Raw genomic sequence first — 14,955 nt, forward strand, 5'->3', positions numbered from 1 at the left:
GGCATCTGTTATTTTTTAAAAGCACCATGAGTGAGTCAGATGTATAATCTGGGTTGAGAACAACTAACAGAGATAGTAGGTTTTGCTGTAACAGATACTTCAGGAAGACTTGGTTCCACACTCATCCCTGACACTTTACAGCTGTGAGATCTCGAGCAATTTAACTTTCTCTAAATCTCAGCCTCCTCAACTAAAAATGACTTGTGGGCATCAGATTAAAACAAGAAGTTAGTTTCCCATTAAAAAAAACAAACAAACAAAAAACCAACCTCATATTTGTAGTGTTTTACAGTTTAGAAAATGGTTTTGTATCCACTATGTCAAGTGGCAAAAGCCTATTAATGATAGGGGTGACGGGAATTACAATTATTCCCACTTTACAGATGATACTGAGATTAAAATAAATTGGTAAAAAGAAAAGAAATCACAGAATAATGTCAGAGATAGGACTCAATCTTGCTTCTCTAAGTCCAGTTCTAGACCATTTCTAGGCTAAATACTTTAGTAAGGGTATACCACTTCAAAGACTGCCAACACGGTTTTGTATCCTGCTAGGACTAAGTGAGGCACAAAGCAAAGGTCAACAAATGCTTATCGGTTGAAAGAAAATATCAATTAGCATAAAATTAAGCTGAACAAAGGCTCCAAACAAAAGGGAAAAAAACTTCACTTATTTCATTTTGATATATGCATAAATTATAGCCATCTTAAAGCAAATGGGTGAAACCTATGTGCTCAGGGCATGCAAAGAAAATCTATAACTAAGGGATGAAAGAGAGGTTACTAGATTATTTCACAAGAACTTCTTAAAACTCTACACTTTCTATATCTATACTTTGAATTCACAAAGAAACTGCTTTGATCTTAAGCTGTAAGATTTATTTTCAGAACAGATTTGGCCTAGGATCACTCAGTGAAGGGTGTCCAAGAACCTCTGGGTCTACATACAGCTTTATCACTGATTAAAGTACTTTGCAATGGCCTAGTTTCTTTACACTAGGTATACAACCCAATCCAATTTCATCTTTATAATATCATTTATATAATTATAGGATTTTGAAACTATAAGAGACCTTATATGTCTACTGGTTTCACTAGTTTTTTAGATGAAGCCACTTAAGTCTACAGAGAAATAATTGACCCAAACTGGACAGCCAATTTATGAGAGAACTAAGACTACAACCCAGATATTCAGGCCCCCACTTCCCCGTTCAGTACATAAGATCATCCCTTTAGTTCTCAATGATGCCTAAGGGTTATGCTTCCATCTGCTGTTTTAGACAGGATATAATTCACATACTGTACAATTCATCCATATAGTTCACAATTCAGTGACTTTTTATATATATTCACAGAGCTGGGCAACCATCCCCACAATCAATTTTAGAACATTTTCCTTTTCTTTTTTTCAAGGTTTTCTTTCTTCTTTTTCTTTTTTTTTTATTATGTTCAGTTAGCCAACATATAGTACATCATAAGTTTTTGTTGTAGTGTTCAATGATTGATTAGTTGCATATAACTCCCAGTGCTCAGTGCTCATCCCAACACAAGCCCTCCTTAATACCCATCACCCTGTTACCCCATCCTCCCAACCCCCTCCCTTCTGTAACCCCCCATTTCGTTCCCGGAGTCCAGAGTCTCACACGGTTTCTCTCTCTCTTTGATTTCTTCCCATTCAGTTTTCTCTCCCTTCCCCTGTGGTCCTCATCTTTTCATCACCCCATGAAGAAACTCCATACCCCCTAATCCCATCTACCTCCTCCCACAGCCCCAGGCAACCATGCATCTGCTTTTTGCCTATGGATTTGCCTGGATATTTCATATAAATGGAATCATATAATATGTGGTCCTTTTGTCTGACTTCTTCACTAACCCAATGTTTGCAAGGTTCACCCATGTTGCAGCATGGATGAGAACTTCATTTCTTTTTATTACCAAAGAATATTTCTTTGTATGGATATGCCACATTTTACTTAACCATTCATCAGTTGATGGATATCTGGGTAATTTCTACTTTTTGGCTATTATGAATAATGCTGCTATAAACATTCACGTGCAAGTATTATGTGGACATATGTTTCTATTTCTAGGTCACATGGTAACTCTATGCTTAATCTTTTGAGAAACTGCCAGACTTCTCTAAGTGGTTGTACCATTTTACCTTCCCACCAGCAGTGTATGAGCATTCCAATTTCTCCACATCCTTGTCAACATTTGTTATTATCTTTTTATTACAGCCATCCTAGTGTGAAGTGGTGTGAAGTGACATCTCACTGTGCTTTTGATTTGCTAATGATTTTGAGCATCTTTTCATGTGTTTATTGGTCATGGGTATATTTTCTTTGGAGAAATGTCTATTCGGATCTTTTACCCATTTTTTTAATTGAGTAACTGAGTTGTCTTTTTATTGTTGAGTTGTAATAGCTCTTTATATATTTGTGATACAAGTCCTTATCAGATATATGATTTAAGAAAATTTTTTCCAATTCTGTGGATTATCTTTTTACTTTCTTGGTGGTGTCCTTCAAAGCACAAAAGTTTTTAATTTTGATGGTATCTACGAAGCAGGACTCTTCTTATCTTCCTAGTCAGCAAGAATAATTCCAACTTTTTAATTTTAAGAGTCCTCTTTACTACATGTAGAAACTTGGGCTGAAGACATACTTACTTACAGAGATTAAAAATTATGGTTGATAAAGCACAATGTTAAAAATAAGCACACACCTAAACTGAGGGATAAACAAAGTGGCTATATATGTGGGAGAAGATTCTAGGGCAGGGTAACACCACCTAGATCATAGCCCCTGTATCTAGGAAGTTGGCAGCTACTACATAAATGAGTTAGCCAAAAAATGAAAACTAAGCAACTTACCCATATCTCTTCTAACTAGACCCCAAAAGAGCTCACTATGAAGGTGGAACAGGGGATAGTAAGCACACACAAAGATACAAACCCAAAATAATAAAAATTCTCAATAGTTCTCATTTCAGTTATTCAACAATCATTTCCTCTATGTATTATCACTGCCTATTAGACATCAGTGTCAAGACATCATAAATGCAAAGTGTCTAAAATTATCTTTTCACCTCAAATGCAATGTGTTTAAAATCTTTCCTGTTCTCTTCAACTACCAACCCTCCTGATTTGCCTCTTTCTGTGTTCCTTATTTGGTTAAAGATACATCATCTACTATCTTACACTGATCTATAACCATGCAGTTATATTTTTCTGCAATATAAGATATTTTCTGCAATTCACCATTGTGCTTGTTATATCTGGCCTACTATTTCAGAATCCTAATTCTGATTTTATCATATAGTCTACTAGCTATGCCTCCCAGATTCAATAAAGAAGTAAAGAGAAAGCACATTAAAATGAAGTACCTTCTGTGTGGAAAGTACTTAATTAGGAAATTTGCATGTAATTTTCACACAACAACCCTGTGAAATATTATCCCAATTTTAGAGATATGAAAATCCCAACCTTTCCTAGAGATAGGAAACTAAAAGTCAAAGGAGCTAACTGACATATCTAAAGTTAGAGAGCTGGTAAGTGATGAATCCAGGATTTGAACCAGGTCCATCTAAATCAGAAGCTCATGATAACTATTTATAAACAGAAAGCCAATTTCATCAACACGCCACAAGAAAAGGCCCTGCAAGCATGACTGAGAATTTTACCTCATATCAAGGCCACTTAAATAAATATTTGGGTAGTCAAACAAAAATCATTTATCAATGTGGACACCCAAACCTCTATTTCACTATCTTGTCCATAGGATTTCAGCGACTTTATCAGATATACCGTTAAAATCCTGATTATTCGGGGCACCTGGGTGGCTCAGTCAGTTAAGTGTCTGCCTTCGACTCAGGTCATGATCTCAGGGTCCTGGGACTAAGCCCTGCATCAGGCTTCCTGCTCAGCAGGGAGCCTGCTTCTCCCTCTCCCTTTGCCCCTTTCCCCTGCCAATGCTCTCCCCGCCACCTCAAATAAATAAATAAAATCTTTAAAATCCTGATTATTCTTCTAGAAGTTTTATTAATAAAATGAGCCCACCTAGTATGACCTAGTCTTAGTAAACTCATACTGAGTCCTACTTCTTTTTCCCAGCGATTACTTGCCCTTCTTACTGATATTTAATCTCCAAATCTAGATGTGAGATGAGGACATATGAATAAAGAAGAGGCAATCAAGAATCCAGAAAGAAGACATTCCAAAAATGACACTAGCTTGGAAAAAAACATTTCCAAATGAAGCCATTCCAGTATTTCTTATATTTTGTGAGTTCATAAAAGTTTTATAACTTATAAACATATGGCTTCAGGTTGTTCAAACTCCAGCAACAGCATAATTATTTTCTTAGAATTTTGCTCAGCAATAGTTAATAAAGTATAAAAATAAGTCTATTTTCTATTTGACTTCAGCTGCCTTAGGAAAGACAGACAAAGGAAGTATTTAAGGGGGAAAAAGGTATTAAAGGAAAATTAAGTCAAGGAAAGGACAGCCCTTTTACCTAAGCTACCAGAAAAAATTGTTTTAAGTATACAAATGGTGAGAAAGAAATGAAATACTGTACTTTTATCTCCAGGTAAGATGGATCGGTAAAATCGGTCCTTCTTTTTCTTTTCCTCTGGGTTTGGAGGCAGAGGTTTGGAACCGTGGTTTAGGGTTCCAGCATCTTTGCTGCCGGCTCCAATCATAGTGCTGGTGTTTCTCATCGGAGGGGCTGGGGGTTTGTCTTGAATGTCTAGGCCGTTATTTGACATTGTCACCACCACCAGCAGCTACTGGAATCAGAGAGAAGAACATAACTCTTTTATTATTTTCATGCAAAAGGAAATACATGTTGAAAAATTTTAAAGAATCCAAATTATACAACCCATCTTCAAGGGCCCAGTCAAACCTTTCCACCACATACCGTAACTACCGCCATCTTATTCAATCAACAATATTCAGCAAAGCACTGCTGAAAATTGACAAGGTCCTTCTTTTTCTCTACCTAAGACATTGGAGAGTACAGAAAACCACCATGATGTAGTTCAAAAGGTAGAAATTTGGCCCAGCTAAACTAAGAAGGAATCCCAGTGTCACTACTAGCTTTAGAGAAATTCCTTAACCACTTGGGTTCCATTTATTCATTCATTAAATAAAACTGCTAACAACATTCCACATAGTGACCCTTTCCCAACCTCTAATTTTGTAACCTTAGGAAAAATGTTCCCTCTCTAGAATGGACTGTATCACTATATCAAGAGTCCATAAAGCTGCCAGTTTTGTTAATAGTTTTACTGGAACACAGCTGTTCATTTACATATTGTCTATGGCATCTTTCACATTCCAATGGCAAAGTTGAGTAGTTACAACAGAGACTATATGCCCACAAACCTAAAATATTTATCTTCTCCTTTACAGGAAAAGTTTGCTGACCCTTGGCCTATATCATCTCTCCAGTATCTTCTTCCTCTAAAAATTGATCTTTTTCTAAATACATGATAGTCAATGCGGTAACCATCCTGTCATATATGGTGTTGAATTTACTGGTAATCTCCAATGTTTCTGGTAAAGAGAAGGAATAAAAACTTTAAAAAAGGGGGAAAAAAACATATCACATGGTACCAATAGTTTTAATGAAGACAGATGTTATTACTTTAAATAAGTAAGTGTCCTTGACAATGGGCAGGCATGTACATATACAGAATTAATAAAGTCTCATTATTCTTTCAGGTTACAATGGAAATTATATCTTTAGCCATGACTACTTAGAATATAAGCTCCTTTGAGTAACACAATAGTGCTTTAGAGACTAACGTTTCTAATCAAAAATAAACAAACCGATGTAATAATCACCAAGAGATTTTTAGAAATATAGATGCCCTGTTTTGATTCCCATAAATTTTGATTTAGTGCAACTAGGTTATGGCCAAAATTCTGTAACGTTAAAAATCAGTGATCCCAGTGCCAGCCAGATTTGAATACTACTGCTTTAGATGTCAATTATTTAAATGCTATGAACAAAATCTATTAATCTTTTTTACAATTTTCTAATAAATGCAGGACTAAATGACCCCCTGCATCCATTTTTCCCTTCAATTCTTCCTCCACATGCTATCAGTGATCTAAAATGCAGCACTCCTCTACTTTAAAATCCATCACTGACATCCCAGAACAAAAGCTAAAGTTCCTTACCAACTAAGCCACCACACCTGGACACAGCCTACACTAAAACTATACCTTGGAAATCTCTGTTCTCTTGATTTGCCAAGTAGTCTCTTACCCCTCCTCCCAATCCCCCAGTGCTTCTTGTCAAAGATTTCTCCCGCTTCTGACTGATAAAAATCTTACTCATCTTTCAGGCCAAATTCAAACTTCACCTTTTGTGTAACTCATCCTAACCTACCTCTGCCAAACCAACTACTCCTTACTTCTCTTTTTGATCAAAAGAAATTAAGTAAGCAAGAAAAATCCTATTAAACTATATTAACTCTCTGAGTGGTGTGCTTTTTACCCATTTTTTCTGGTTTCACTTTGCATGTTTGCCTTTGCTTTTCTTCCCAGCCCCAACTCAAGTCCCTCAGCTCCCACAAAGGGAATTTCCATGGGCTAAGTCCTCAAGTGTAACTTCCTACTCTGGACTGCAGGTTCCAAAATTATACTCCCTAGAGCCACCTGACAGACTAATAAGCAGGCCCTTCCTTGCCTCTTAGGTCCTTCAGCCCACAGCTTCATTGAATGTAGCTCCCCTTCAGGACCACAGCCCAAGACTGTGCCAAGAAAGGCTTCACCACCCTTTCGGCTTTTCTTCATTTCTCAGTTCTTTCAATCATACTTGGAGAGTTCTCAGGGGTAGACCTCCACTTTAAAAATTATTCCAAATTATCAAAACCTAAAATCTGTTGTTGGAATACAATGCTTGAATCCTCTGTACCATATTCCAGCCTAGGTCATCCAGCCTATGCTTGAAAACTTCCATCTTTAGAGAATCTACGGTCTCAAAAGTCAGCCTGTTCTACCTTTGGTCACTTCATTTAGAGAGTTCTCACTTAATATTAAGTTCTATCTATTTCACACTGCACCGCAATTATTTGTTTATACATTTGCCTCCCCCGCCCCACACACACACCCTCCTCTGCCAGACTTACACTATGAACGCCTCAAGAACAAAGTTCAGTCTTATTTATTTCTCAATCCCCAACGCCGGGTCTGACACAGACTAATCAATAAAGATTTTGTTGAACAAATGAATAAAGAACAAGTAAACAAATAAATGAGCAAACACTACGTCTGTTAGTTTTAAATCCTATATCACAGCTATTCAGAAAAGTCTATTGCTTCTTCCCCAGACTGAAATTTAGATACTTGAAATCATCTTTCAAAACCCCCCAAATCTATTTTCTCATGCTAAACATTGTCAGTATCTTCAACTATACTCACAGAACACAACTTTGTACCTTCCTGATCCTTCCTCTGAACTTACCTGGACTTGATTTTTCTATACTACTTTCCAGTTTCCCTGCAGCCCTCCAACAAGTCCCCTCCTGTGGTTTCTCCACAATTCTTTACTCTCTGTGTACTTCATAGCTCCCCTCCTGGTCATTTTGTCCATCTACATTCAGCACAATAATTGGCACATTTTTAAAAACTATGCCATTGTAAACTTTTATAGGAAAACAAGTCCAAAAGATCAATCCTGAGAGGAGAAAGGAAAAACATACTCAACTCTCAGGTAAGGAGACCAAACACATCTTAAATCTTCTCACAGTCTGTGCAGGTCAAAGATTTGGGAAGATGACAAGCCAATTCCTTCTGACAGGCTGCAGTATAAAGCTAGGCTCAAAGCCAACATTTAGAATGATAGTTCAGATGGCACCCCTCTATCCATCCTAGACAACAAACTGATAAAACAGACAGAAGGAAAGACACACTGACCACATTTTACCAATGCTCCAGAGGCTCAGGGAGCCTAATAATTTATGAGCAACTAATTATACTGAAGTATTAATTATGAATCAACTGAATGGCTTGATCATAAATGCAGGATCACTGTGAAGTTTCAAAAAGGCCATCGGCAAGGCAATATAATAAAAAGATGACTGGATCTAAAATCGAGAGATCTGGATTTAGGTCCTGGCTCTGCTATTTACTAGTTATGACTCTAATAAAAGTCCCTTCACCTATGAGCTGCAATTTGATGTTTCCCACTCTATGGTCACTAGACAAGATACTGGTCAAGAGGCAACCAAGGAGTGGAAGTGATTTATGTCCCCTTTGCTGTAAATAGTATAAAGATACAGTGCTAGGGCAAAAAGAAGGAAAAGAAAACACTTTTCAAGTAGCCACTATGTATAAGGTGCTTTACATACAGAATGAAACTGGACAGGGACTGAGGGAAGGAGTGTGTATACCAGCAGCTACTTCTTTCCACTTTATCATATCTGGATGCCACAGCCACTAATATAAAAAGGGCCAAGATAAAGATTTTAAGATATACATCAAAGCCAGAAGCAAACTTAGAGGTCACCTAATCTGACCCTCTCATATAACGGGTAGGAATACTGAGGTCCAAAACACAAAAAGAAATTGCTTACGATCATACAGCAATTTAAAGGTGGGATTGGAACCCCTATCTTCAGACTCTCTGCCAAAGAATTTTCCAAATATACCTGAGATAATTCTATTCCCTCTGTACCTTTTCTGACCTGAACTCTGCTACTCTTGATTTAGGTAAGTCAAATCTAGCCAATGGCAAAAATAGAACAATATAAACATGTTTGCCTGGACTTGATTGATATTTACTAAGTGTCTTCCATGAGTCTAAGTGCCAAAGAAGATAAATAAATTCTTGGTTCTCAAATCAGCCATGTGAAAGTTATGTACACCTTTTGCTATCATTGCAGGTTCTTCATTTAAGTACAATTCATATCAATAAATTTTTACTGAGTACTTACATATAAGGTGCCATGGTAGAAACTAGGGACGGAGATAAATAAATGAATATGATCTAACTCTAGACATTCTCACAGTCTAGTAAGCAAGATACATAGGATCTAGAAAACCACAATGCCAGGCCAAGTGCTGTAGAGCAGTACAAGTGGTAAAATGTCAGAAGACACAAAAAAGAAAAGACGGTATTGAATTTAGGTGATCACTGAGGCTTCATAGAAGAGGTGGTGTTAAAAGCAGGAGTTTAAAGAATAAGTAAGTCAGACTAGTGGTCTTTGACTTGGACTATCAGAACCCCCCCAGGAGCTTTTTAAAACACCAGCTGAAGTACGTAGGGGGCAGTATACTAATATATGCAACTTACTTTGAAATGTATTTTTAAAAAATAAGATGGATTAATGGATGAACACAAGGGTGTGATATAACATGCATGTCCATATATAATTTATAGTGGATGTGATAAAGCAAATATATGAAAATGTTAATGGTAGAAGAATCTAGGTGGTAGATATACAGGCATTCACTATAAAATTCTTTCAACTTTGCTGTACTTTTGAAATTTCTCCTAATAAAAAGCTGGGGCGGGGGGGCGGCAAATACCATCGCTGTTGAGCTCTGATTTAATTGGTCTAAAATAGGTCCAGGCATTGGTTTAGTACCTAGACCAAAGAAAACAGACAATCAATCAATCAATCAATCAATCAATAAATGGACAATTTTGATGGAGAATGGTAAGGGCAAATACATCCTAGGCCACAGGAATCACATGTGTGAGAGTACAGTGTGGCAGAATGCAACACAAAAATGAAAAAGTAGGACACAGCGATCAGAGAGCCTTCTATGTTCTGTAACACATACAGAACTAGTCAGAAAAATGGTCCCTTCTAAGCACTTCTAGATCCACGCAATGAATGTCTCATGTTAAAAATAGAAGATGACACTTGATTTAAAAAGGCTGTGGAGAGATGACAATGAGAAAAGAGGTGTTGCCTGGAGGAGGGGATCAGCTGCCATCTGTCTGCACTGAGGGCTCTGTGATGCCTTGAGCTCACACAATGGGAGTTTTGGAGAGTCCTATAAACTGTCTAACAGAGTTGCTCAAATTCTAAAAAAACAGTTTCCCCACAGAACCTCCTGGACTATCTTTACAAATAGGATTTCAGCCATCATTTGGCATTGATAGTTTAATAACTAACATTAGAAAGCACTTTGGAATTTACAGAAAACTTGGAAATCTATTTGGTTGGTATCATTTTTCTCATTCATGCATGCAAATATTTATTCATCACCTACTGTATGCCAGGCTGTGCTAGGCGCTGGGGATAAAACAGTGAGCAAGTCAGAAGCAGCAAAATATCAGAGACACTGCCAGGCACCCAGAGCCAGCAGAGGCAGGGATCTGAAATAAAGTCTGTGTGACTACAGGACCACCTCCTTTTCTACTACACCACGGGTCACTGTTCACTCTAAAGGCAAAGGAATGGACTAGATAACCTTTAACAACCCCTCAGTCCATTATTTAAAATGAAGAAGGGAAAGGAAGAAGAAAAAATAAAACCTATTCCACATATTAATCACATTTGTCAGTCAAAAACTCAAAGCAGCTGAGACTGGCATGACCAACACTCCACCCAGAACTGGGGAGTATTGCATGCCCTTGACACCTGGTTATGAGAATCTGATCTTTAATTAAACTGTGCCAAGAGGTTTTCTTTGGCAGGAACCCGGAATGCTGCAGTCTTGAATTCGCTGAGGGATGTCCTTCTGACACAGCAAAGGCATTCCCGCTATGTAGCCTCCAACCACTTGCTCTGGTTCAGCAGCAAGAAAGCAACCACTGAGGTAGCAGGGAGGAAAACTGGAGGCTGTTTCTGGGTTGTTGGAAAAGCTACTTTAATTTCTGGCCCTGTTTCCTCATGTAAAATACAAATAAGACTACTTTATAAAGTTATGAGAAATTATTTTTTTAAAGATTTTATTTATTTGAGAGAGAGAGAGAGAAAGTAATGAGAGAGAGAGAACATGAGTGGGGGCAGGGAGAGGGAGAAGCAGGCTCTCCACTGAGCAGGGAGCCCGAGGTGGGGCTCGATCCCAGGACCCCAGGATCATGACCTGAGCTAAAGGCAGACACTTAACTGACTGAGTCACCCAGGCGCCCTGGGTTAACAGAATTTAAAAGCATATATAAATATATATATATATGTGAGTGTGTGTGTGTGTATATATATATATATACACATATGTACCTAGCATGCTGCCTGGCACAAAATAGATGTCCAATAAATATCTGTTCTTATCCCCCACACATCTTTCCAGTTTCATCTCTACTATTCCTTAAACTTAGTCATTCCAGCTCAATATGCTTTCATGCCCCTGCCTTTGCCCACACTGTTCTCTCTGCCTAAGATGTCCCAACTTGTCTGCCAAACAAACTCCTACTCATTCTTCAATACCCAGTTTGATTCACTTTCTCTAAGAAACCTTCACAGAAGCCCCCTATTTCTCTTTTCCCAAAAATTTAATAGCAGTTTATACATACTTCTATGCAGCAGTGTCCATATTTCATATCAATCCCACCAGACCATGAACAAGTCAAGGGACAAAACTGAGTCTGATTAATCTCTATGTCTCCAAGTCCCACCCAGCACAGACCCGGCAATGCTAAGTAACTAGCAAAGGTTCACTGACTAAAGCAGCCTGATTTACAGAAAAAGAAAAAAAAAAAAGGAGCTAGAAGGATCCTGAAAAATCAGCCAGTTTCAAACCTTTATTTTATAGCTGGGAACCTAAACCCACACGAGTATGAAATTTACCTAAGATCAGTCAATGAAATAGTGAGGACATGATGGGACTCTGATTATTCTGATTCTCTTAAAAACACTCTTTCTACACTAATTATAATTTGAGACAGAATGAACAAAGGTCTGTACCTGGAATTAGACAGTATGGGAGGCAGAGAAGTAAAATGGAAAAGGCAGAGAGATTTGGGGTCCAAGACTTCAGCTAGCCCTGTACCTTCACCTTCCTCTCGCCTCCCCAATCACACCTACACATCTTCCTCACTTCTACCACCCTTGCAGATAGCCACTAGAGTTACTTGCAGAAACCAGTACCAAAGGTCTTATAATCCTCTCCCCAGCATATTGAGAAATTCCTGACCTGCAGCCCCAATTAAGCTATTCCCAACAATTAAGGGAAAAATTTAAATTTAAGCCATTAGACTTCCCAATGGATGCCCTGAACCAAGAAAATCATCACTAAAACCTAAGGCCCATACAATCTGAGAGCTGGAAAGAACCTATAAGGCCATCTGGTTCAACCACCCAAGAAACACTGGAATCTACTCAGCTGTCTCCTGGATGGATGACCTTCTAGTCAATCTCTGCCTGAACATATCCTGTGATTTTCCCCACAGTGCCCCTACCCCATGCCTTCTCAAAGGAACATTTTCTCTTGGAAGTGTTAAGAACCACAGCTTGAAAATGGACTGCTCTCTCTCCTCTAAAATATACTCAGGACTAAGTCAATCAAGATTCCAGTGTTCATTTACTTCAGCCATCCTCAGTCACCCAAAATCTTGTCCCCCAACCTTTTCTGTATGCCCTCTAACCTCATCAAATTCTTCACCCCCTTCCTGACTCTGGATCCCTTTCACTATTTCCTCTGGATCTTCCCATTTGTCATAGGCTAACTCCCCTTGCCTCCTTTTTTTAAAAGGAACCTGGCTATCACCTGAAGAAGAGACTTCTCCAGCGGCCCTCTCAACCGGAAGCTCTTTTCTCTCTCATACTCAACCTATCAGTGCTGTCCTTAATTTTCAGGGCTATTTCCAAACCATTCCTTTCTTCTTCTTGTAAAAACCTCTTTCCTTTGAGTAGCCTCCAGTGGTTGCTATCACACTTCCTTGCTGCCTAAGACCCACTTTCTGGTCACCTCACTCAAAGGCTTTAGTTCCTAGAACCATCTCTTCTGTACCCCTCCAGTTATCATTCTAGGTGACCCCTATACCCTTCCAACAATGATGACCCTTCCAACACTCTGGCCATTTCAATTGCTGACCTCCAGTCCAAGTTGGCCAATACTCCCATGATCACACCCTGGACCTTATCACCAAAATGTGTATCAACTCCAATATCTGGAATGAATCCTATATACTCCAACACAACCTCCTATCCATGCAGCTCACTTGCTCAAGAACTTCTACTACAATTCTTATGCTTCATTTTGAGCTCTAATCCACTATCCATTAGTACCTCCTGCCTTCACTTCTCTTTTTCCTTAACTATAGTCCATCAAAAATCATTCAAACATCATAACCCATCAATCCTCTAAAACTCAACAACAAAAAAACAAACTCAATTCAAAAATGGGCAAAGGACTTGAATAGACATTTCTTCAAAGATGTATGAATGGCCAATAAGCACATGAAAAGATGTTCCATTAGGGAAATGCAAGTCAAAACTACAATGAGATAACACCTTGCACCATTAGGATGGCTACTATCAAAAAAAGAGAAACCAAGAAGTGTTGGTGAGGATGTGGAGAAACTGGAACGCTGCACATTGTTGGTCGGAATGTAAGATGGTGCAGCCGCTGTGGGAAACAGTATAGCAGTTCCTCAAAAAATTAAAAATAGAATTACCATATGATGCAGCAATTCCACTTCTGGATATACACAAAAATATTGAAAACAGGGTCTCAAAGAGATATTTGCACACCCATGTCCATAACAGCATTATTCACAACAGCTAAAATGTGGAAGCAATACAAGTATTCATTGACAGGTGAATAAATAAGCAAAATGTAGTATACACATACAATCAAATATTAGAAAAGGACAGAAATTCTGTAATATGCTACAACATGGATGAACCTTGAGAACATTATGCTAAGACAAATACCATATGATTCCACTAATATGAGGTACTTAGAGTAGTCAAAATCATAAAGACAAAAAGTAAAATGGTGGCTGCCAGGGGATGGCGGGATGGGAGAACGGGGAGTTATTTAATAGGCACAGAGTTTCAGCTTTATAAGATGAACAGTTATAAGATGAATGGTGCTGATGGTTGCACACTAATGTTAAAGTATTTAATGCCACTAACCCATACATTTAAATAGTTAAGATGATAAGTTTTATGTTATGCATATTTTACCACAATAAAAAAAAAGTAAGGGGAATTAGAATTTAGTATCCAATAGATACACTACAATGTGCTGAAAGTTCACAATGATATCACAGTCATATTACCACAGGAGCCTGTTAATGCTGGGGTAGAGGCCAATGAACTGAGACTTAAGATATTAATTACGAGCAATGGATAACTGACTCTCAGTAAAATTTGTAGAATGATAAGACAGTTTAAAACACGCTTTCACTGTACATGTATACTTTATTTTTTTTAAAGATTTTATTTTTATTTATTTGACAGAGAGAGCACAAGCAGGGGGAGTGGGAGAGGGAGAAGCAAGCTCCCCGCCAAGCAGGGAGCCCGACTCGATTTGGGGCTTGATCCCAGGACCCCAGGACCATGACCCAAGCCGAAGGCAGACGCTTAACAACTGAGGCACCCAGGCGCCCCTGTACATGCATACTTTAAACAAATCTGATTTATCTAAACAAATCTGATTTAAAAAAAAAAAACAACACACAAACAAAACAATCAACCCCCTTGTCTTCTCTCCCTTTCCAAAATGCAACTGGCAAAATCCCAGCTTTGGGACAGTTGAACTCTTAACTCTCTCCCAACTGTCTCTGTGCTGAAGTAGCTGAATGTCCTAAAGAACATTACCTGATTGACTGCTTTCACTTGAAAATTATGAATACCTTTCTGCAAATGATTACCTTGCCTCAAATGGGCATTCAATTAGGCTTCCCACTCACCGCTTCCCCTTCACTGATGAACTCACCTGTGAGAAAACAGAAATCTTTGCAGAACTCCATCTTCCCACTCCCAAATCTATATGCCGCCCTGCACCTGCACCACCAATTTACAATGAAGGAGGTGTTCCTA

The 14,955-nt window shown here is 38.4% G+C and overlaps 1 protein-coding gene across 5 annotated transcripts in view; it reads right to left on the reverse strand.

Moving 5' to 3' along the window:
* The window catches only part of PAK1 (p21 (RAC1) activated kinase 1), a 149,724-nt gene that overhangs the window by 69,028 nt on the left and 65,741 nt on the right, over positions 1-14,955 (reverse strand). For 3 of the 5 annotated variants that reach the window (XM_025894268.2, XM_025894266.2, XM_025894269.2), the window contains exon 2: positions 4,578-4,788. In XM_025894268.2, the coding sequence (XP_025750053.1) occupies positions 4,578-4,767 (190 nt within the window). In that variant the 5' untranslated portion in view covers positions 4,768-4,788. The remainder of the gene's footprint in view (positions 1-4,577; positions 4,789-14,955) is intronic. The other 2 variants (XM_073879782.1, XM_025894267.2) reach the window with 1 other exon arrangement.

This window comes from Callorhinus ursinus, unplaced genomic scaffold (assembly GCF_003265705.2).
Source record: "Callorhinus ursinus isolate GAN/ISIS: 27379988/994484 unplaced genomic scaffold, GSC_fseal_2.0 scaffold35, whole genome shotgun sequence".
NCBI classification, from domain to species: Eukaryota; Metazoa; Chordata; class Mammalia; order Carnivora; family Otariidae; genus Callorhinus; species Callorhinus ursinus.